The sequence below is a fragment of the Mytilus edulis genome, chromosome 9 (genome assembly GCF_963676685.1).
Source record: "Mytilus edulis chromosome 9, xbMytEdul2.2, whole genome shotgun sequence".
NCBI classification, from domain to species: domain Eukaryota; kingdom Metazoa; phylum Mollusca; class Bivalvia; order Mytilida; family Mytilidae; genus Mytilus; species Mytilus edulis.
This window is the reverse complement of record NC_092352.1, coordinates 54846214-54870178: the sequence shown is the minus strand read 5'-3', so window position 1 is coordinate 54870178 and position 23965 is coordinate 54846214. Positions and strand designations below refer to the sequence as shown.

At 31.0% G+C, this 23965-nt stretch overlaps 1 protein-coding gene across 2 annotated transcripts in view; it reads left to right on the top strand.

The window, feature by feature from the left end:
• Positions 1–21800, top strand: part of LOC139489782 (E3 ubiquitin-protein ligase MARCHF8-like) — a 32682-nt gene extending 10882 nt beyond the window's left edge. The window contains exons 2-4 of one of the 2 annotated variants that reach the window (XM_071276606.1): positions 1312–1486; positions 8753–9034; positions 19216–21800. In XM_071276606.1, the coding sequence (XP_071132707.1) occupies positions 1370–1486; positions 8753–9034; positions 19216–19611 (795 nt within the window). In that variant the 5' untranslated portion in view covers positions 1312–1369 and the 3' untranslated portion in view covers positions 19612–21800. The remainder of the gene's footprint in view (positions 1–1311; positions 1487–8752; positions 9035–19215) is intronic. The other variant, XM_071276605.1, reaches the window with a different exon arrangement.
• The last annotated feature ends 2165 nt before the right edge of the window (positions 21801–23965 follow it).

Sequence of the window (23965 nt, the reverse complement as noted above, 5' to 3'; positions counted from 1 at the left end):
CATGTTTATATTGTAGCTTAACCCATGCAACTGTTAATAGAATGAAATGTCCGGTAATTGTTTCAGTAATGATATTTTATCATCATGAATCCAATTATTTTAGATGCTGAAATATTACTAGATTACTAGAATATTCTAGAATATTCTAGAATATTCTAGAAATCTGTTATGAGAGATAAACAATGTTACCAATTAAAATACATCGATCTTTGAAGAAAACATACAATTTTTTATTTACTTTATAAGAATAGTATCATTAAGGAAACATAAACTATGGGTTGATCAGTAGTTCAGTGTTGATTACAAATGTACTCCAAGTCTGATACATGTTAGACAGTATAGGGTGTCCTTGGTGGCTTTTTAGTTCATTTTCTAAAATACTAGTCTGTCAACACAGATGTTGTGAGTTTGAACACAGATGTAGTACATGCTTTAAACTAATATTGTAATGATTATGGACCAATGAGGTCATCATCATGGTTCTTTCTTAACTCTAATAATTATATATATTTGTGCCCTCTAGTGGCCTATAGCCTATTTCCTCCCACACACAATGTCAAATTATGAGAAACAACATTAACACTGTATTTAGTAATCATAGACATGTAGACAAAGTCACAGTTGCGACACCAATTATTGGTGGTCTCCCTTTAGAGATGTTGACCTGATTGTGAATCAAAACAGCCATGTAAAGTAGATAAATTGACATTTTTTAGTACTCATTCAAAGCCGTGTGGTATGGGTTTTACTCATGGTTGAAGGCTGTATGGTGACAGATTTTTGTTTATTTCTGTGTCAGTTGGTCTCTTGTGGAGAGTTGTCTCATTGGCTATCATAACACATTTTCTTTTTATATATGGTATATTTAAAGATTAAAAACACTTGTGTGACTAGTTATATAAAGAGATGCATATAGCATGTATAGGTCATCTTTGTGCGTAAAATACTTCATGGAGATTTACAAAACTACACAGTATGCATATATGTAATAACATTTGAAAAACACTATGAGGTACCTTACTGAATGAAAATTTGTGTAAACAAGTCCATCAAAGTGTTAATTACCTCAGCTTTCTTGAAAAAGTGTTAAACAATAACAATCCCGTAAGGAAAATGTTTTATAGCAAGAAAGTGACATCACTTAGAAGAAAAATATTGTGTTATTGTGAATTTAGAGGTGTGAATTTATATTAAGAACTGACAAAAACTGGTAGTCTTTCTCTCATATAAGAGCAAATTGTCTGTACCCATGCCTCATTTATTCATATGTGTCGTATAGAACATGCGGTCATTTTCTACTTTTATTAATAGGTGTGGTGATGTAGTGATCGCTGTTTCGGATAATGTAACTGCGGAATCTAAAACAGCCATGCCGTTCCAACAAATAGCCGTTCATCCCATTGGGGATGATGCTTCATGTACGAAAGATTCTAAAAAGAAGGAAAAGTCGCAGACATCACCTGTCAAGAAAAAGGAATCTACAAAGGTAACTTAATATGAAATTCGCCAAGCATGAGACTAGGACATATCCATCTCTTTCCCAATAAGAAGGTTTTATTGAAGTCATGAATATTTCAGTTTTACTTTAGTTTAATTCTTATTGTAGAATTGTCTGAAAACAATCATAGATTTTCATTGTGGATTTTCTTGTAATGGCAACTATATATAATTTCATGTTATGAAAATTAGCAATACGTGTACCATGGATCCTTTTATTTTCATGGGAACCAATTTTTCGTGGATTGAGGAAAATTGTGCTTTTGTGGAGTTTTGATTACTGGTTTTACCGAAGTCTGCACACACAAGTCTATGAAAATATAATCTTTGTTGAACATTAAAATTCATGGTTTACCTTTACCCATGAAATCCACGAAAAATTTGGTATCTTGTGTCTGAATATATAAATCCACAGTAAGAAAGTTATGAATATTCTAGTATAACTTCTGATTAATTCTTTTTGTAGATTTTGTCTATTCCCATTTCTTAGCCCTTTATTCTTCGCTGTTTGCAAATTATTTTCTTGTTTTGTTAACCAAATCTAGACCCTCCTTAAAAGACTGAAGACTATTTTTTGTTGTCTTTTGTAAATAAGCAAACTTTGTTTTGGATATAAGATATGCATGCTCAGTTTAATTATTTTAAGAATAAACACTGATTTTAACAAAAACAATAAAACTGACAATCTTCCATTTCCATATCAGATTATTAAGTGCATATATAATTACTTGCCTCCTGTAGGCATATTTTGATAATAAAATAAAGATAAACGGAATTGTATTGATTCAATATGACTGAACTAAGATATCCATCCTTCTCAATTTTGAGAGATAAATGGACAATATGGTCAATTCCTGTGAATATATCGTATATCACTTTGGAAAAAATAATAGATAATTTATGGTCACAGTATTAGTTTGATGAGTCTTAAGCTTCCTATCTGTGAAGGATAGAATATACTTACAAACACCTGCCTTTGAAACTAAACACAAGGTGTTGGATTTATTTTGAGGTTAAAATTAGGGAACAACAGATAGATCATTTTAAAAATGCACAAATAAACAAAATTTGGAATTTAAAACCTTTGAAATATGTTTCATGAAAAATACTGTGGATTCATTTATTTTCGTGGGTACCAATTTACGTGGATTAAAGAACAATTGCAGTTTCGTGTGTATTTAATTTCATGGTTTAGCCAAAATCTTAAAAACATTAAACCTATTGTAAATTTGTACTGTGTTGAACATTTTATTTTGTGGTTAACCTATACACACGAAACAAAGAAAAAATTAGTAACACACGAAAAATAATGAATCCACATTAACCTACTTACAGATTCCATGATTTTTATCCCCATTTTTGACCATGATGTTTTCTAGTCTGTGCGTTCGTTAATCCGTTAGTTTGTTCATCTGTCCCGCTTCAAGGTTAAAGTTTTTGGTCAAGGTAGATTTTGATGAAGTTGAAGTCCAATCAACTTGAAACTTAGTACATATGTTCCCTATCCTATGATCTTTCTAATTGTAATGCCAAAATAAGGGTTTTGATCCCAGTTTCATGGTCCACTGAACATAGAAAAGGATAGTGCAAGTGAACATAGAAAATGATAGTGCAAGTGGGGCATGTTTGTACTATTGGACACATTCATGTTGTATAATGCATGATATATCACTGATTTTCTATAATCTTTGTATTATGATACATGTAAACATGTATCAGAGATTAAGCCAGACTCTCTAATGTTTCAATGTCATTGGCTACAGTACAATATAACGATTTTTACTGAATTTCATAATGTGTAAATGGATTTTTGTCACTCCTAAAAGCATTTAAAAGGGCTCTTTACATTTTTACAACTTCACTAGACTTAAACAATTACAAATGTTGTATTTTAAAACATAATATGATATAACCATTTGTCGATAGTTCGAATCCTTTCCTTTTTTACTACAAGATGTCTTTTGTGGTTTTTGTCTAGCCTCAGCTTATGCACTGAAACATATGCAAACATCAATAATTTGTGAAATTTAGGATGAGTTTAGTTTATGCGGAACCACTAATGATACATGTAAGTATATTTTGGTAGGCACTTGCTTGTGCATTGAAAAATCAAACTTGCTTAATGAGGGATGAACTTTATTCAATCTTCACCAAATTATGAGGAATGTAAGACTTATATGGTCTGAATAAATTTCAACTACTTTGCTTTCTTTGTCTATGTTCAGAGTTATGGAATTTTAATTGTAAAAACTATATTATTATACCCCCGCTTTAAAAAAGGGGGGTATACTGTTTTACCTCTGTCTGTCAGTCCGTCCGTCAGTCAGTCCGTCCCATGAAACTTTCGTCACATTTTTCTCAGGAACTACACATCCACCCTTTCTGTAATTTGGTATCAACATTTATATATGTCAGCCATACCGTGTGATGCGTTTTCAGATTCATCACTTGACAACTTCCTGTTTACCGAACACTTGTATGATTTTACACATGATAGCCAAGTTGAAAATTTTCGTCACATTTTTCTCAGGAACTACAATACAAGGATTTCTGAAATTTGGTTTCAGGATTTATATAAGTCAGCTATACCGTGTGATGCGTTTTCAGATTCATCACTTGACAACTTCCTGTTTACCGAACACTTGTATGATTTTACACATGATAGCCAAGTTGAAAATTTTCGTCACATTTTTCTCAGGAACTACAATACAAGAATTTCTGAAATTTGGTTTCAGGATTCTTATAAGTCAGCTATACCTATGATGCGTTTTCAGATTCATCACTCAACAACTTCCTGTTTACCGAACACTTGCATATTTTTACACTATTAATATTATCCACTTGCGGCGGGGGTATCATCAGTGAGCAGTAGCTCGCAGTTTCACTTGTTTGATTGATTGTTGGTTGTTTAACATATCATTGTTAAAATCTAGACTATACTGCAGATACCTATAAACCAGGTTTAATCCACAATTTTCTTCTTAAGGAATTATGCCATACCAAGTCATAAATTTGTTTGATGTGTTTGAGCTGTTGATTTTGTCATTTGATTAGGGACTTTCTAATCTGAACTTTCCTTGAAATCGATATTTTTGTTTTTTAACTTTTTTCATACAAGTATGTCTTAAAATAACTGAAGAAGTTTTCAATGTCTATTTTATCAGAGTAGTCTGGTTGGTGTGAGGTCAGACTTACTATCAACTATTTATTGTTATCCTATTATTCTTTTTAAGTATTTTTCTTTCCTCTGATAGCTATCAAACTCTTTGTTTAGAATTTTGTATTTGTATGAGATTACATCTATTAACTATGTATTGATACAGAAATAAGGAAAGAACGAAGACTGTGGGCAGATCAATCACTATAAATATTGTTTTTGTGATCGATATAAGTAACAACCGAATCATTAAAGGAATGATTGTACATGTAAATGTCTGGGTAATTCTAAGTATTCACCATCATTGACAACCATATATGTCAAAGTTATCAGATAGGGGGTTAGTATCAAATGCAAAATGATTAAATCTTGAGATTTTGAAGTAAAAAAATTTTTTTTTTCGATATCTGTATTAATCCTAGGCATATAAAAATTGTTTCCCCCTTGTCAATTTTATTTTTGCTTAAAAAAAAATGTTTTTGACCAGTGCAGAATTAAAACAAAATTCTCAAAGCTTCTTTTTGAATAATGAAAAATGGAAAAAAAACTTTATTTATTTCAATATCTGGTTTAATCCTGGGAATATATAAAAAAATGGTTCCCCCTTGTCAATTTTATTTTTGCTTTAACTATCAGTTTTTGGTGCAGAATTAAAATAAAATCCTCAAAGCTTCTTTTGAATAATTAGCCTTAGGTGTAAAAAAGCAGGACAATGAAAAATATTATTTACCTAGATAAATACAATGTAATGATACCAATAGTATGAGTAGATAATACAATAGACTTAAAAGACAGAATAGTGAGGCCCCTCATGGGGGGGTCCTAGTAATCACATAATCACCATTTTTTTGCCAATATAATCACATAATCATTAAATATTTGCTTATCTTTAGTAATCAAATAATCATAAACTAAAAATACAGTCCTAGGTAATCAAATAATCATGAAATATTTGGCTTAATAATCAAATAATCATTAAAAAAACGGCCAAGTAATCACATAATCAAAAACCCCATGAGGGCCCTCAATAGTAGAGGATATTGTATAGTTACTGGTAGACTTTAACATTATACTGTATCCCTTCTCTTTTCACATTTTGTATTTTATCAGCTTTTATTTGGTTTATGACATGTTCTCAATATACCAAGCCTTAAAAAGTCTGGTAAATATCTTTAATATATATAAACACTTAAAAGTTCATGGATGTTAAATAAAGAAATTTGGAAGAGGGGCCATAGATACCAAAGGGACAGTCAAAGTCTTGGATCGAAAAATAAACTGATAACGCCATGGCTAACAAAAAAAAAGACAAACAGACAAATAATAGTACACAAGACACAACATAGCAAAACTAAAGACTAAGCAACACGAACCCCACCAAAAACTGGGGGTGAACTCAGGTGGGAAGGATATCCAATCCAATGTACCTTCATCAGATCTCGTTTTTTCCTCAGTTGATTGGTACAGTAGTTGGTAAAAAAATTATGTAGATTAATCCCCTATCAACATAAACTAGTGTTTTGAAAAGTTAATTATTTTGAAACTGAAAAGCAAACTCCCTTAATGCTTATTCTTGTTTATATGTGTTTGTGGGATGCTGTCTCATTGACATTTGCCTGATATCTCTTTTTTTCTCTTTAGGAATATCATAATGATTATGACTTTTATTAGTTCATGTATTCTAAAAAACTTTTTTTTAAGTAGACATTTTATAACAAAACATTTTTGAAGGTCAATGTTTTACATCATTTATACCAATGACGTTTATATGTTAGTTATACGTCCTTGTCTATACCTAATGTGAAAGGTTTATACAATTGCATTGTGGTATTGAAAGTGTTGTTTACTGGTTTTAAACACAAATCCATGCTAGCATTTAATAAAGTGTAAATTTTATTGCAAAATCTGTGAATAAATAAATGCATAAATTTATCTATTTTGGGACATTGGAAAGAACAGCAAATGAGGCCCCTCATGGGGGGGTCCTAGTAATCACATAATCACCATTTTTTTGCCAATATAATCACATAATCATTAAATATTTGCTTATCTATAGTAATCACATAATCATAAACTAAAAATACAGTCCTAGGTAATCAAATAATCATGAAATATTTGGCTTAATAATCAAATAATCATTAAAAAAACGGCCAAGTAATCACATAATCAAAAACCCCATGAGGACCTCGCAAATGTATCAATTGAGCTATGTTATGAAACCATTATATAAAAACAGGCTTATCATTTCAAAAGAAAAAAATTCACGGACATTTTGCATGCATTGACATTTTAAATGAAAGTTAGTTCTGATAAAATGTACAATAAAAATTCATTGGTTGTAGACTTTTATAATTGAAAATGTTATCATGAATGATCAATTTTAAGTTTTGTTTTTTTCTTTCAAAAATGATATAAAACAGATCTATTGTCATGTTTAATAAAAAATTTCATGTGACAAATTGCATTGATTTATTATAATCAAATTCAAGTTTATTTTGTCTGGGATGTATATTTTCCCTAATGGAAATGTGAAAATAAGTTAAATTGTGCATAATTTTTTTTTTAGAGAAATTGAAATTTTATTTTTGAGATTTATAGTAAAACAAGTTTAAATTTTAAAATGTCATAAGCCTGTTTTATAGTGCTTTTATGTAAAAAAATAAGATCAATAGATACATTTGATTTTTTTTTAAAAGATACAAAATAAATAAATTTATACATTTGCAGGGTTTTCTTTAAACATCTTCAACAAAGAGTCAATCTTTCCATAAAACAGCAGACTGATTGGATTATATTTTTCTGCTAACAAACTTTGTTTTCTGTTCACTTTTAAAGTAGACAAAAGATTTTTCTAATAAGGAACTTTGTTTCCTGCTGTGTACTATTAAAGAAGACAAAGGTTTAATTTATTCTGTCCAAATTTTAATGTTTTCTAAAAAATATAGATTGAAATAAACAAACAGATGTGTTAATTGCATTGGTCATTTACCTTATTGTAATATAAGTAGGTGTAAAATTGTCAGCAGGTTTGGTCATGTAATTGAGATTTGTATTGAAATACGATACCAGAAATTATTTTTCATGACAATCATCATATTCCTTTTTTTTTTAGCTTTTAAAAGGAATTTCCAAACATCAATAAATTTAGTCTGAGTCATTAATATAAAGAAATATTTTGTATGTTGATTTTTTTTGGGATGATATAATTTTGGATTTATGCATTATAAGTATTTAATGGATTCTGCAGAAAATATTCTTGAAACAAAGGTAAGGCACTTTAACCAGTGGTAATAGTTATCAAAGGTACCAGGATTATAATTTAGTACGCCAGACGCACGTTTCGTCTACATAAGACTCATCAGTGACGCTCATATCAAAATATTTATAAAGCCAAACAAAGTACAAAGTTGAAGAGCAATGAGGATCCAAAATTCTAAAAAGTTGTGCCAAATACGGCTAAGGTAATCTATGCCTGGAATAAGAAAATCCTTAGTTTTTCAATAAATTCAAAGTTTTATTGGGGGGTGACCTTTATTTCTATATTTATTGAATTATTTTATATACATAAGAAGATGGGAAAATACACAAGAGACCAAATTACACAGAAATTCTGTCTTTTCTCTTGAATTTTTTTGCTCATTCTGTTAACTTATTTTTTGTCCTTCATAATTTTTCTCTTTTCTTTATTTTTGCTCCTTTAATATTCTGTACTTATTGCCAAGAGTTTAAAATGCCTCTGCTATACAAAAAGAAGATATGGTATTGTATTGTTGCCAATTAGACATATCTCTACCAGAGACCAAGTGAAATAGAAGTCAGCAACTAAAGGTCACCATACAGCCTTCAAAAATGAACAAAAACCCATACCACTTAGCAATCTTTAAAAGGCCATAGAAGGACAAATGTAAAACAATTCTTGAAAACAAGAACGCTAATGACCTACTACTGGTATTTTAATTGACATTATCCCATGTAAAACTTAATTATTCTAATTTTGTGTATACACCAATTTTAATGACTTTTAAAAGTAAGAGAAGGTGTAGTTTGCAATCGCTGAAACTGATATGATTTTATTAATGTCTTCTCCTTCTTTTTCAGGAAACACATCATGCAAATTCACCGACACCAAAAGCTACAGAACGATGTGAAACTAGACTATCTATGACATCCTCGACGGGAGATACATGTAGAATTTGTCATTGTGATGTGTCGGAGTATGATACAACCTCACCAATGATATCACCGTGCCTTTGTTCTGGGAGCATGAAATTTGTTCACCAAGCATGTCTTCAGAAATGGTTAAAAAATTCAGACAAGAGATCATGTGAACTGTGTCACTTTCACTATAAAATGACAACAAAGCTAAAACCTTTTCCTAAAGTAAGTTTACATAAACTCATCATATATATAGATACCAGGATTTAAATTGTGTATGCCACACACACATTCTCACAAAAGACTCATCAGTGACGCACAAATCGAAAAATTTTGAAGTTGAAGAGCATTGAGTACCCTAATTTACATGTTTAAGTAGAACAATATCCATACTATTTTCTATTGTACTCTTTATGATCCTCCCGTCTAGAACAGTTCATTCTTATGACGTACTAGTATATCAATAGTTAAATAAGGAAACTATACATTTAAAATTTACAAAGTTCCTATCAATGTAAACCTATAAAAAATCTGATAGGGTTATATGTGAAGTCATTCTTAAAATGGCATTAATTGATGTAGCATTGTCTTTGTGAAACAACCGCAGACACAAATGCACACATTATAATATTGACTTTTTTTTCTTTTCGATATGATTCAAAATGAATGGCTTTCAATAGTTGCAGGCATTCAGTGATATTTATTATATAATATTGTTTTATATAGTGGGTTTTTGTCTGCTGGAATTCCAATATAGCTGATTTAATGGCTTTTAATATTCCAGGTTTGAATTAAATGCACATTTTAATTTGATATCGTGTTTATCAAATGATTGTGATGATGTAAAACTTGTGCATTAAATAATTCAATAGTTTTAATTACGTTACACTTTTATCCGTCTTTCATAACTCGCAATTCTCACCACTGGTCGACGCTGTGTCTCATAAGGGCGTTGCAGAAAGGTGAACATTTCAATTGAAAGTTTTATAAAATTTGCGTTACATGACAACTTCTCCTCATCTCTGACCATTCGTACAGTGGAATTCAGGAAGTTGCACCTTTTTAACAATTTATCAACCTCACTGATTGCTAAAAGAACATAAGCCATTGGTTGATATTTTATGCAGAGTTGATTCCATTAGTTGATATTTCATGCAATGTTGTTCCATTATCAGTGATTATAATTAGATGATATTTCATGCAGTTGATTCCATTTGGTGATCCATAAATGCTGAACATTTCATGATACCACATGAATAAGAGGGTCTGGAGACTTTGTTTTGATTTTTTTATACGACCGCAAAATTTGAAAAATTTTTCGTCGTATATTGCTATCACGTTGGCGTCGTCGTCGGCGTCGTCGTCGTCGTCGTTGTCGTCGTCGTCGTCGTCGTCCGAATACTTTTAGTTTTCGCACTCTAACTTTAGTAAAAGTGAATGGAAATCTATGAAATTTTAACACAAGGTTTATGACCACAAAAGGAAGATTGGTATTGATTTTGGGAGTTTTGGTCCCAACATTTTAGGAATTAGGGGCCAAAAAGGGCCCAAATAAGCATTTTCTTGGTTTTCGCACTATAACTTTAGTTTAAGTTAATAGAAATCTATGAAATTTTGACACAATGTTAATGACTACAAAAGGAAGGTTGGTATTGATTTTGGGAGTTTAGGTCCCAACAGTTTAGGAATTAGGGGCCAAAAAGGGACCCAAATAAGCATTTTTCTTGGTTTTCGCACCATAACGTTAGTATAAGTAAATAGAAATCTATGAAATTTAAACACAAGGTTTATGACTATATAAGGAAGGTTGGTATTGATTTTGGGAGTTTTGGTCCCAACAGAATAAGGGGCCCAAAGGGTCCAAAATTGAACTTTGTGTGATTTCATCAAAAATTGAATAATTGGGGTTCTTTGATATGCCGAATCTAACTATGTATGTAGATTCTTAATTTTTGGTCCCGTTTTCAAATTGGTCTACATTAAGGTCCAAAGGGTCCAAAATTAAACTTAGTTTGATTTTAACAAAAATTAAATTCTTGGGGTTCTTTGATATGCTGAATCTAAAAATGTACTTAGATTTTTAATTATTGGCCTAGTTTTCAAGTTAGTCCAAATTGGGGTCCAAAATTAAACTTTTTTTGTTTTCATCAAAAATTGAATAATTGGGGTTCTTTGATATGCCAAATCTAACTGTGTATGTAGATTCTTAATTTTTGGTCCAGTTTTCAAATTTGTCTACATTAAGGTCCAAAGGGTCCAAAATTAAACTAAGTTTGATTTTAACAAAAATTAAATTCTTGGGCTTATTTGATATGCTTTATCTAAATATGTACTTTGATTTTTGATTATGGGCCCAGTTTTCAAGTTGGTCCAAATCAGGATTCCATATCAAGTATTGTGCAATAGCAAGAAATTTTCAATTGCACAGTATTGCACAATAGCAAGAAATATCTAATTGCACAATATTGTGCAATAACAATTAATTTTCAATTGGAGTTATCTTTCTTTGTATAGAATAGTAGTTGATAATATATGTTGGAAATTTGCCAGACATGACTATGATGTCATTTTCTATTTTTATTTGCCAATAACTTTATGTAAATAACTTCATTGGAAATTTGCCAATATAAAATGTTGCTGATGAAGCTTTTTTTCCTTATCGTATCTAAAATGTTTTTAGATAATGTATGTTGGACATTTGCCAGACATGACTATGATGTCATTTTCTATTTTTATATGCCAATAACTTTATGTAAATAACTTCATTGGAAATTTGCCAATATAAAATGTTGCTGATGAAGTTTTTTTTATTGTTTTATACAATAAACAATGTATATTCACTTTTACTACCAACCAATCTTTACCATTCAGTGATAACAAACACTTTATTTTACATTTTAATATTTTATGATGTATTTAAAAGAGTAGTTATTGTTGCAAACTCCATTAGAAATTTGAATTAATATCAGTTTTGGAAAAAGGGAAGCGGGGATGTGAAAAAAAAGGGGGGGGGGGGGGGGGGGGGGGGTAAATTTTTCTCATTTCAGATTTCATAAATAAAAAGAAAATTTCTTCAAACATTATTTTGAGAGGATTAATATTCAACAGCATAGTGAATTGCTCAAAGGCAAAAAAAAAACTTTTAAGTTCATTAGACCACATTCATTCTGTGTCAGAAACCTATGCTGTGTCAACTATTTAATTTTAGATTTAAAAAGTTTGAAGAAGAAATCTTTAATTGATTTGTAAAATCTTGACATTTGTTTTGTGTAAAAAAAAAACATGTAATGTCAAAAATTTGATCACAATCCAAATTCAGAGCTGTATCACGCTTGAATGTTTTGTCCATACTTGCCCCAACTGTTCAGGGTTCGACCTCTGCGGTCGTATAAAGCTGCGCCCTGCGGAGCACCTGGTTCCCTTTTGCATGCAAAAAGTATGAAAATTAAGCTAGCTGATTGGAACTGTACTAGGTTGACTTCAATATCGTATGCTCTCGATATCTATGTAGCAGTTAGTGTATAGCTACACGTTCAATAGTCAAAATCTACGTAGCAGCTACGATATTGAACGCAGCCCTGTAAAAGTGTTATTGGACAAATATTCCATCTTTGGAACTTGTGCAGTAATTTTAGCTATATAATATTATGTCTATTGATTCGATAATCTGTAAATTATGCTGATAATTGAGATAAATAAGTAAACAACAAATTAAAGTTATCTCATCATTACAAATATTTCAGTGAACTCGCAGTATTTCACGATTTCAGGGCATACGATACAGTTTTGAACCTGTATTTACAAGTTGATGAAAATTTGCATATAGGCTATTTTCTACCTGATTAAATCAAATATGTCATAAAAAATATACCTTCATGTGCTACTTTTTGAGTAAAATGAGGTCGAAATTTTGTATATTTGCTCAAAATTGAGATTTGTGTTCGTATTTTCTTTTTCGAAAGAACAACGTAACTTTTTAGCTCACCTGGCCCGTAGGGCCAAGTGAGCTTTTCTCATCACTTTGCGTCCGGCGTCTGTCGTCGTCCGTCGTCGTCGTCGTCCGTCGTCGTCCTGCGTTAACTTTTACAAAAATCTTCTCCTCTGAAACTACTAGGCCAAATTAAACCAAACTTGGCCACAATCATCATTGGGGTATCTAGTTTAAAAATTGTGTCCGGTGACCCGGTCAACCAACCAAGATGGCCGCCATGGCTAAAAATAGAACATAGGGGTAAAATGCAGTTTTTGGCTTATAACTCAAAAACCAAAGCATTTAGAGCAATTCTGACACGGGGTAAAATTGTTTATCAGGTCAAGATCTATCTGCCCTGAAAATTTCAGATGAATCGAACAACCTGTTGTTGGGTTGCTACCCCTAAATTGGTAATTTTAAGGAAATTTTGCTGTTTTTGGTTATTATCTTGAAAAATATTATAGATAGAGATAAACTGTAAACAGCAATAATGTTCAGCAAAATAAGATTTACAAATAAGTCAACATTACCGAAATGGTCAAATGACCCCTTTAGGAGTTATTGCCCTTTATAGTCAAATTTTAACCATTTTTCGTAAATCTTAGTTATCTTTTACAAAAATCTTCTCCTCTGAAACTACTGCGCCATATTAAACCAAACTTGGCCACAATCATCATTGGGGTATCTAGTTTAAAAATTGTGTCCGGTGACCCGGTCAACCTACCAAGATGGCCGCCATGGCTAAAAATAGAACATAGGGGTAAAATGCAGTTTTTGGCTTATAACTCAAAAACCAAAGCATTTAGAGCAATTCTGACATGGGGTAAAATTGTTTATCAGGTCAAGATCTATCTGCCCTGAAAATTTCAGATGAATCGAACAACCTGTTGTTGGGTTGCTACCCCTAAATTGGTAATTTTAAGGAAATTTTGCTGTTTTTGGTTATTATCTTGAAAAATATTATAGATAGAGATAAACTGTAAACAGCAATAATGTTCAGCAAAATAAGATTTACAAATAAGTCAACATTACCGAAATGGTCAAATGACCCCTTTAGGAGTTATTGCCCTTTATAGTCAATTTTTAACCATTTTTCGTAAATCTTAGTTATCTTTTACAAAAATCTTCTCCTCTGAAACTACTGCGCCATATTAAACCAAACTTGGCCACAATCATCATTGGGGTATCTAGTTTAAAATTTGTGTCCGGTGACCCGGTCAACCTACCAAGATGGCCGCCATGGCTAAAAATAGAACATAGGGGTAAAATGCAGTTTTTGGCTTATAACTCAAAAACCAAAGCATTTAGAGCAATTCTGACATGGGGTAAAATTGTTTATCAGGTCAAGATCTATCTGCCCTGAAAATTTCAGATGAATCGAACAACCTGTTGTTGGGTTGCTACCCCTAAATTGGTAATTTTAAGGAAATTTTGCTGTTTTTGGTTATTATCTTGAAAAATATTATAGATAGAGATAAACTGTAAACAGCAATAATGTTCAGCAAAATAAGATTTACAAATAAGTCAACATTACCGAAATGGTCAAATGACCCCTTTAGGAGTTATTGCCCTTTATAGTCAATTTTTAACCATTTTTCGTAAATCTTAGTTATCTTTTACAAAAATCTTCTCCTCTGAAACTACTGCGCCATATTAAACCAAACTTGGCAACAATCATCATTGGGGTATCTAGTTTAAAAATTGTGTCCGTTGACCTGGTCAACCTACCAATATGGCTGCCATGGCTAAAAATAGAACATGGGATAAAATGCAGTTTTTGGCTTATAACTCAAAAACAAAAGCATTAAGAGCAAAACTGACATGGGTTAAATTGTTTATCAGGTCAAGATCTATCTGCCCTGAAAATTTCAGACGAATCGATAGTCAATTTTTAACAATTTTCATAAAATTTGTAAATTTTTACTAACACTTTTAACTGAAACTACTGGGCCAATCATTATAGATGGGGATATATGTACGCAGCAAGAATGTTCAGTAAAGTTAGATCTACAAACATATCACCATCACCAAAACACAATTTTGTCACGAATCCATATATTCACATATACAAATGTACCAAGGTGAGCGACACAGGCTCTTTAGAGCCTCTAGTTTGCTTTTAAAGATAAACACAAATTGTTTTTTGTTAAATAATCGGTAGTTTCTATATTTTATAAGTATCATTGAAAATTATGTAATTTTTATTCAGAAATAACTCTATATTTATCAAATGTTCATGAATAGAGGAAAAAACGTCATTTTTTGCTGCATGTTTATCAAAATTAAAAAAAAGCGCTATTTACAGTTTTATAAAATTTGGGTCACATAATCTCCTTGCAAAATGAAACAAATTGCTGTTTTAAAAAAAATAGGGGTCCATGCACTCGTTTTCAAATTAAATCAGTTTGAATGATAAAAATCAGTCGAAAAATGCATCTTTTCCCGATATGTCAAAGTTTGACGTTGCGAAAATAACATTTTACGTTAGCAACGTCATTACCTTCCCTGTAACTGTATCGTATGCACTTAAACAGACAAAGTATAATAAACATGTAGCTACAATTACTTGAAAAGATCTAAATATGGCATTTTTGTCTTAATTTCAGTACATTTGGAAAATTATGAGTATACCCACACAGTCATATTTATAGTACTAACGTCAATGGGTTTTAATGGGTATGATTATCCTTTTAATTTGTTTTCCTTTCATTCCTTCCTATCTTTTTTCCCCCTGAACACAAAGTATTTTTATCAAATTATAAGTTGCTTTTTCAGAAGAAGGGGAGAACTGTAGTAAATGCATCAAATACAGAATTTGTTCTTGAAAAAGTACAAAGAAATATTAATTATGAACTCCCTGTAACCCTATCAAATAATGAAGATAATTATTTCTTGGAAAGTATTGTGAATTTCTTCAAATGATATTTAAAGAATTTTATTTCAATATCACGTTTTTAGTATCGGATGTTATATAAATTTTTCATGGCCAGACTATTGATTTTTGATTCAAAGGTTATATATTCTATCTGATTTGTTTACAGGTAGTTTCTTCTATTCGAGGTATTGATTTCGGTTTTTATCATTAACACGTATTGCAATATATCATGTATAATATGGATATTCGCGGAAGTTTTATACAAACAATTCTAGCTACTGCATAGGAAGGATATTCTCAAAACATTGCCAGCATTCTGCACAGGAGGGATAAGTTCAAAACATTGTTAGTCTACTGCACAGAAGGACCTCCTCAAATCTTTCTTTTCAACAAAGGCATTCATTAGCCTAGGCTTAATTTGTTAGGATAAGTTTTCAAATTTTTAGATGACATACAATAATAAAATGATACAAAATGTACTCTTTTGAGCATTCTACATCAACACCCTTGGAATTGTTCACTAATTACTTATATCTTGCAACTGGGCACTTTAGTGTCCATGAAAAATTCAATATAGCTATTTAAACAAGTAAAATAGAAATGACATCTTGCTAGTCTCTGCTTTTTCTTTTGTTTTTTATCAGTGTTCCTCGAAAACTGGCTAAATCTTGACCACCTCAAATCTGGTATTATAATTGGTGGTTGTGTTGATATCCAGCTAAACATTAGTGGTGGTTTTATTCTTAAAGGCTGACTGGTATTTAGTCTAGTTCCTGGTAATGGCCCTTGGTGGGCAAGTGATTTAAGTATTCAAACTACTATATCACTAGCCAGTCAACACTGAAATTTTGAGTTTGAATCTTGCTTGAAGCAGGTGCACTGGACTCCATCTTAATTGACAAGGATGGTTAGAAATAGTTTATTGACCTTCAAATAGTTGATAGCAAAGATTTTCTGCAAGATTTGTAGACTTGATGGTCCAAACTGACCACATGGTTTAAAAAAAAAGATTTTGAAAAACTTAGTTTACTTAAAGGGGGAGGGGTTAACATTTAGCCAAAAAACTAACCACATTTCATTTTAAAAATGCATATATGATAATATACTGATTAGTAAATTGCAATTATAAGAACATTTACCCGGTAGTATATTTTATTGATATTGAAGACCTATACATTTTATAAAAAGTTTGTACAATCTGTGACATATTTCTGAATATTTTTGTCTTGGTTTAAAATCAGACTACTTTAACCCCTTTTTGACCTTTTATGGATTTTTTTTTGTGATAATATATATGTACATATTTACAGACACTTTAAAATAAAATCTATTTAGAAGATAAAAGGTAAACAATTTAAGATTCAATATAATCCCTTTAATCTTTTCATAAATAAAATATTGAACTTTTTACAGTTTGTAATCTTAATCAATATTGTTTACTTCTGTTTTTCATAACTTTAAAGTCTTGTACAGTCTAGTTATTTTGACCTTATCGCCCATTGATTTTGTTATCTAATAGTATTTTTTTCAAAGGTTGGATGACAGTTTTACTTCATAATTTATGAAAAACAAAACCATTTCCTTTAATTTCTGCTTATAAATGATAAATTTTTGCAAACTTTATAAAATTTCATCTTAAGCGTGCATGGCTAACCCTATTTAGTTGGGTTAGTTTTCATCATACATTTCTAATCAATTTTCCAGAATTGAAAATTAATCCAGATTCAAATAATTCCTTGTTTAGTCCTAATGAATGCTGTGATGATAAGAACATTTACAGAGGGCACCCTGACCTTGAGACTTGGTTTTAATAAATACTATGGATTGATTTATTTTCATGGGTACCAATTTATAGTGGAGTTAGGAAATCTAACGTTGTCACAGTTTTGCCAAAGTCGGCATACAACCTTACAAAAAAATTGTAATTCATTGAACATTTAATTTGAAGGTTCTACTATTCCCATGAAATCCTTGAAAATAAATTTGTATCGCTTAAATTATAATAAATCTATAGATATGATATAGATATAAGAGTGCCAATGTCAGACAACTCTACATCCAAGTCACAACCCTTATAGATCAAAGTACGGCCTTCAACACAGAGCCTTGGCTCCTGAACAGGAAGCTATAAAGGAAGGGCCCCTAAAAATGACTAATGTTGAACCATTAACACAGGAAAACCAATGGTCTAATATATATAAAAAACAAGAAAAATTTATGAACCACATCACAAAATAACAACCTCTGAGCATCAGGTTCCTGGCTTACAACCTTACAAAAAAATTGTAATTCATTGAACATTTAATTTGAAGGTTCTACTATTCCCATGAAATCCTTGAAAATAAATTTGTATCGCTTAAATAATAATAAATCTATAGATATGATATAGATACAATAGTGCCAATGTCAGACAACTCTACATCCAAGTCACAACCCTTATAGATCAAAGTACGGCCTTCAACACAGAGCCTTGGCTCCTGAACAGGAAGCTATAAAGGAAAGGCCACTAAAAATGACTAATGTTGAACCATTAACACAGGAAAACCAATGGTCTAATATATATAAAAAACAAGAAAAATTTATGAACCACATCACAAAATAACAACCTCTGAGCATCAGGTTCCTGGCTTAGAACAGGTAAAAACAAATGCAGATGGTTTAAACATTTATAAAGGTGCCAATATTGCACCCAACTAAAAACTATAGTGTAACATCACAGCATAGAAAGACACACCATTAAATATATACTTCACAATAGAAATAAGAAAAATATTTATTCTATGACTCCAGTGACTTTAAGGATATAACAGAAGAAACAATAGTTTGTAACTTTATGATAACTAATGTATGACTTTCCCAGTCAGCAGCAAAACTCAAAATGAACAACTACCTAGCTTCCTTGGGAAATTTGAGAAGGGAATTTCTCTAATTTTTGTGCTCTTTTCACATTTTCTGACTGTTTTGAGAAAAATATTTCTCCTCACTAGTGAAAAATCTGTTCTCGGCAAATGATTGGTTGAAATTTAATTGTTACGTTAAATTTTCTAGTTTTCTTCTGAATTTTCTTATTGTGACGTCATGAAAAAAGGCGACCATGTCTGATGACGTCAATCAAAAGTACACAACTTTCCTCAAATCTTTGAAAAAAATTCATTAGAGAAACAGATTCCACCACTGTAATTCGTGCATTACGATATTTCTCCACTCTCAACAGTTAAAATTTTAATTATTTAAAAAGCTCAGCAAGCCTTGCGCTTTAAATATTAAAATTTAACTGTCTCGAGTGGAGAAATATCGTAAATTAATATGTCTTGTTGCAGTTGTGGAATCTATATGTATCACTCCTTTGCCTTATAACCAATTAAGGAGTGATCATGAAGCCAGAGGCATGTCAGTACCAAACATGTGCTACACACATGCAAACTATGATAGTGTCATCAATAAACAATGCTTATACATAATATAAGCTTCTAATCATTAATTTGGCTTCTGATCATATTGAATTGATTTATAATACACTTCGTCTTTTCTAATTTTTGCTTTTTTTGTTATTTTCAGTGGGAGAGACTACAGATGTCCCGTGTGGAGAAAAGGAAGATTACATGTTCGGTAACATTCCACGTAATAGCTATTACCTGTGTTATTTGGTCTCTTTATGTATTAATAGACAGAACAACCGAGGAAGTAGAAATGGGTGCATTAAACTGGCCTTTCTGGACCAAGTTAATTGTTGTTGCAATTGGATTTTTTGGCGGCCTTGTGTTTATGTACGTTCAGTGTAAAATGTATTTACGATACTGTCAAAAGTGGCGATCTTATAATAGAATTATTCATATTGAAACTTTGACAGATGAGGATAGGATCAAATTCATCGAATTAGCTGTGATCAAGAAGAAAATCCCAGATGAAGATCATGGGGTCAGCAATTTGGGATTTGAAATAGATTCTCTGTGATAAATTAAAAAAAAAATCCATGTATAATTTATATTATGTTGCATATAGTTGTTCAGGTATGAACCAAAAATGCCTTGAAAATTTGTTAATGCAATGCATCTCTCTAGTGTGACAGATTTATCTGTTAGAAACAATTTAAACTTGATAATGGTGTTACCGTGTAAGATAATTTGTATTACTGTGAAACATTACTATGCCACACAAATGTATTATACCTTTGAGAAATTGCATTGCTTAGGTGATATAATTTTGTACAAGTATCCAGAAATATTTTTCAAACAACTTTCATCTTTTTTAGATGACTTGATAGTTGGGGTCCTTTTTTCAAAGTATTTTTTTTGGTATAAATATCAAAGTAGAGACAACTTATTCTTTATAAGCTCTGAATAATTACACATACATATAGTGCTATTTGTACATGTTGTACTTGTTATCACATGTATCATTTACAACTAATTCACTTGATATAAATATACATTTACAGCTACTCGGCCTGAAGGTCTTTATGATATCCTCATCAATGTAGGCTTAAAATTTAATTACAGCTATTATAGAACCATTTGATCAAATTGAGCTGATTTTCAGTACAAACCAAATTTCAAGATGGCCATTAAGTGTTTCTGAATGGCTGAAACTGAGAAATGATATTGTCTGGAATCACGAACTTGAACAATTGTATTATCAATATGGACCTAACAATGTAAATTTGGTGCCAAAATGAAATCCACTTTAGATTGTGTTTACCGGGGAAATTAAAAAAGATATTCACGTAAACAGCTTAATCTTGGTAACTGTTTTACATAATGAAGTAACATGCATAAGTAACAGTTTTCTGGCCAGTCTAACAGTCTATATTTATATACTTGTATTTTGGTGTCATTTTGAAATCAAACATGGCCCCCATAACTTATAACTTAACCATATTTAAAAGACATACATGTAAATAGCTATGATATGTTGTACTGCAAATCATATTTATAATATGTGATATTCTGTCCTTTTACTAGTGAATAATATTTACAAAATAACATAATCATCATGTGCTATCATGAACGAAAAATTTACAAATTGCATTTTGCAAAACACGTTATTCTAGTCTAAAAATGCCTGTGATAAAATTTTTGTAGCTGTAATCAGTAAAATTGATCACAGAACCTTGGATACAAAGATCTCTTTGATTTTTAGTACAATATATAGTACATGTTTATATAGAATTGAATTGTGTAAAAACTTGATCCAAACAGTTTTGAAATGACTTGGTTTTATGAGTCCGATAATGAAATTTCTTACCTTTTTGATTGGTGGGCACTTCGATCTCTGTAACCAATAAATGATGCCGTCATATTTCAAGATTGTTGAATTCCATATTATTTTTATTTTTCAAACATCCTTCAAATTTGAAGTCTAATGCACACATTTGTAAAGATGAATTTTCAAAATAAATTTATGGGTTTCACTTTGGAAAATATCTATTTTTGAAATGTGTATTATTCTATTGTTGAACAAAATGAAAGTTTTAAACAATGTGTCCTGAAAAATTTTGTCTAATTTTTGTTACAGATGAAAACATTGCATTAATTTTTGAATATATATGTAAACTATATTGTTACCCTTATATGGCATTACAAAATAAACACACTATCAGTCTGTCTGGTGTCTTAGAAAGAAAAAAAGTTATTCTGATTATCCATATACTATATACATAATATATAAAATATTTAAAAACATAAAAGTTTTATAATTCTACAAACCCAGTCTTGAAACATTTTGAAATGGTCCCCATAACTTTAAGTTTTAAAAATTGATTGGTGTTTAATTCACCTTTCAACACTATTGTACTTTTTTGTGGCTGTCAGTTTTTATTGGCGAAAAAAGCTGTAGTTCCCAGAGAGAACCATCGACCTTTGGTATGAAAACTAACAATAGTAGTCATCTAAGATTGGAGTTGAGTGCGTGAGACATGAACTCACAACCTTAGTGTTGACTTGCTGGTTGGTGTTATAGTAGTTTGGCTACTTAGACCACTGGGCCACCGAGGCCCCTTCACAACTTTAAAAGATGAATAAAAAGGTTATATATAGTATTCTGTAAATGTTCTATTAAGGTGGTACTCAACACCTTGAGTAAAATTAATTTGGCTCCTTAATTTTCATAAAATTTTTACCAAATTTTTACTTTAACCCTTTTAAGAGGGGGATAGGACCTTTATCGGGACTCTAGGATCAGGTGTTTTTAAGCTCGGGATTTCGGGATCCAGGAATTCTTTTTGAATTTTGGGACCTCAGGATTTCATGTTTTTAAGCCTGGGATTTCGGGAATTCGGGATCAGGACCCCTCCTACCCTCCCTCTTTTAGAAATATATAAAATTTCAAAACAAATGAACCAACAACTTTTGAAATAATTGGTTGGTTACATAGCAGTTTGACAAACACTAATTTTGATCATTGATGGCTTAATATTTCCTTAACATTACAACGTAATTAAAACGGTTAACTGATTTACAGAGTTATCTCCCTGTAGTGTTAGGTACCACCTTAAACATTGCATAAAATATAGTGTACTTTTTTGTGTGTGTAATAGAAAATAAGCAGTAAATCAGCATTCTGTGATAAGATGTACATTAAACTCAAGGATGGCACTTTTGAAATGTTACTTACAAATGGATCTCATTTATTATTCATATCGGATAAATTTAACGTCATTGGACATTGTCATGCTGATATATTATTTATAGGTGCTCGTATATATATGTAATTAATTTCAGATAACCTTTAATTTTTCTCAACTTGAAAGTTGTAGATGAATGATTCTTGCATTTGATTCAATTAAGATTTATTTACTTTGATGTTCCCTCTCTTCAAAATTCTTTTTTATTGGATGGGGATTTGGTGGAATATTAAAAAAAAAGGTAAAACAAACAAAAAACGAACTCTAAGGTAAATTCAAAAAGGAAAAGTCCAGAAAAACTGACCAAATTTAACATTTTTAACCAATTGGGAATATTTAAAATGAGATATTTTTTTTTATAAAAGTGTGACATTAAAAGTACCTTAGTTATAAATATTGGTTGCATTGGATTATTACTTAGTGAGCCTTGAGCCAGTTGTGATGTTTATATAAGGTCAAATGGGCCAAACTTTTCTGAAAAGCATGCTTACCTTTTTTCTTCTTTAACAGTTTCATTTACGAATCTCATTCCTGTTCTGTTGATTTGAAAACATTCCAATATCTTTTTTTTTTTTTTAAACATATCAGTTATTTTTATTTATGCTTATAGTTAATTTAAGATGGTTTATGAATGATTAGAGCAACTTTTTTATTTTATTTATGTTGACCAAAAATATAAATATAATGTATACTCTTAATTTATTTATTGTTATAACGGTAGATATAGGTTGATAAACAAAGCCAGTTGTGAATTTATCAGTCCCATCCATGTACAGATATATCTTATTTGTACTGTAAATTCAGAAATTATTGCGATGTTTTTATTATTGCAAAAAATGTGACAGGGTTTTAATCGCAATAATTTAAACTCCCATTTTGAGAAACTTTTATATGAATTAAACAGGATTTTTCTCAATATTGCAAAAATTAAAATCGTGTTTTAGTCTAAAATGACAAAATGGCAATAATAAATGCACACAATAATTTCTGAATTTACAGTATTGAAAACAAAACTTAAGTTAAATTTGCTTCTCTGTTAGGTGAACTTTGACCCATTTGTGGCCTATTGACGTTTTCTGCTCTAAGGTCGAGTTGTCGCTTTGAGCTATTCCCTGTTTCCACTCTCTTTTCTAAGAACTTTGTTAAGAAATTAAGTTACTAGTTTGATTTAATGTAGTTCTGACTGCCTTAATTTTTTTTGCCTGCTTTTGGTAGTAGAGGATGTTATGGTGTCAGGCTGTTCATTTCTGTTCAGGTTGAAGTTTTTGATTAAGATAGGAAAGTTATGGTGACATCGATTTGAATCTGGGAAATGTGTCAAACAGACAACAACTCTACCAAAGAGCAGAAAACAGCCGAGAGAATCCCGCTCCTGGAGGCGTGCTTCAGTTGGCCCCCTAAACAGGTTCATTGTGAGCAGAAGTTTTCAAATCTTTTGTCAGAGGCAAATCACTTAATAAAGTACAAATTACCTACAAGTTTGAATGCAAAATGTGCTTAAAAAATATAAGATGAAGATCTTTGCAAATTTTTCCTATAAAAATAATTGGTACAGACTAAAACAGTATTTCAATAATGAAGTCACAAATCACCTAACAGTTAAACAAGTTTCTCTTTAATTTATTACAATTACTGAATAATTTTCTATAAATTATCTTGTGTATATAATTGTTTAAATACTACTTG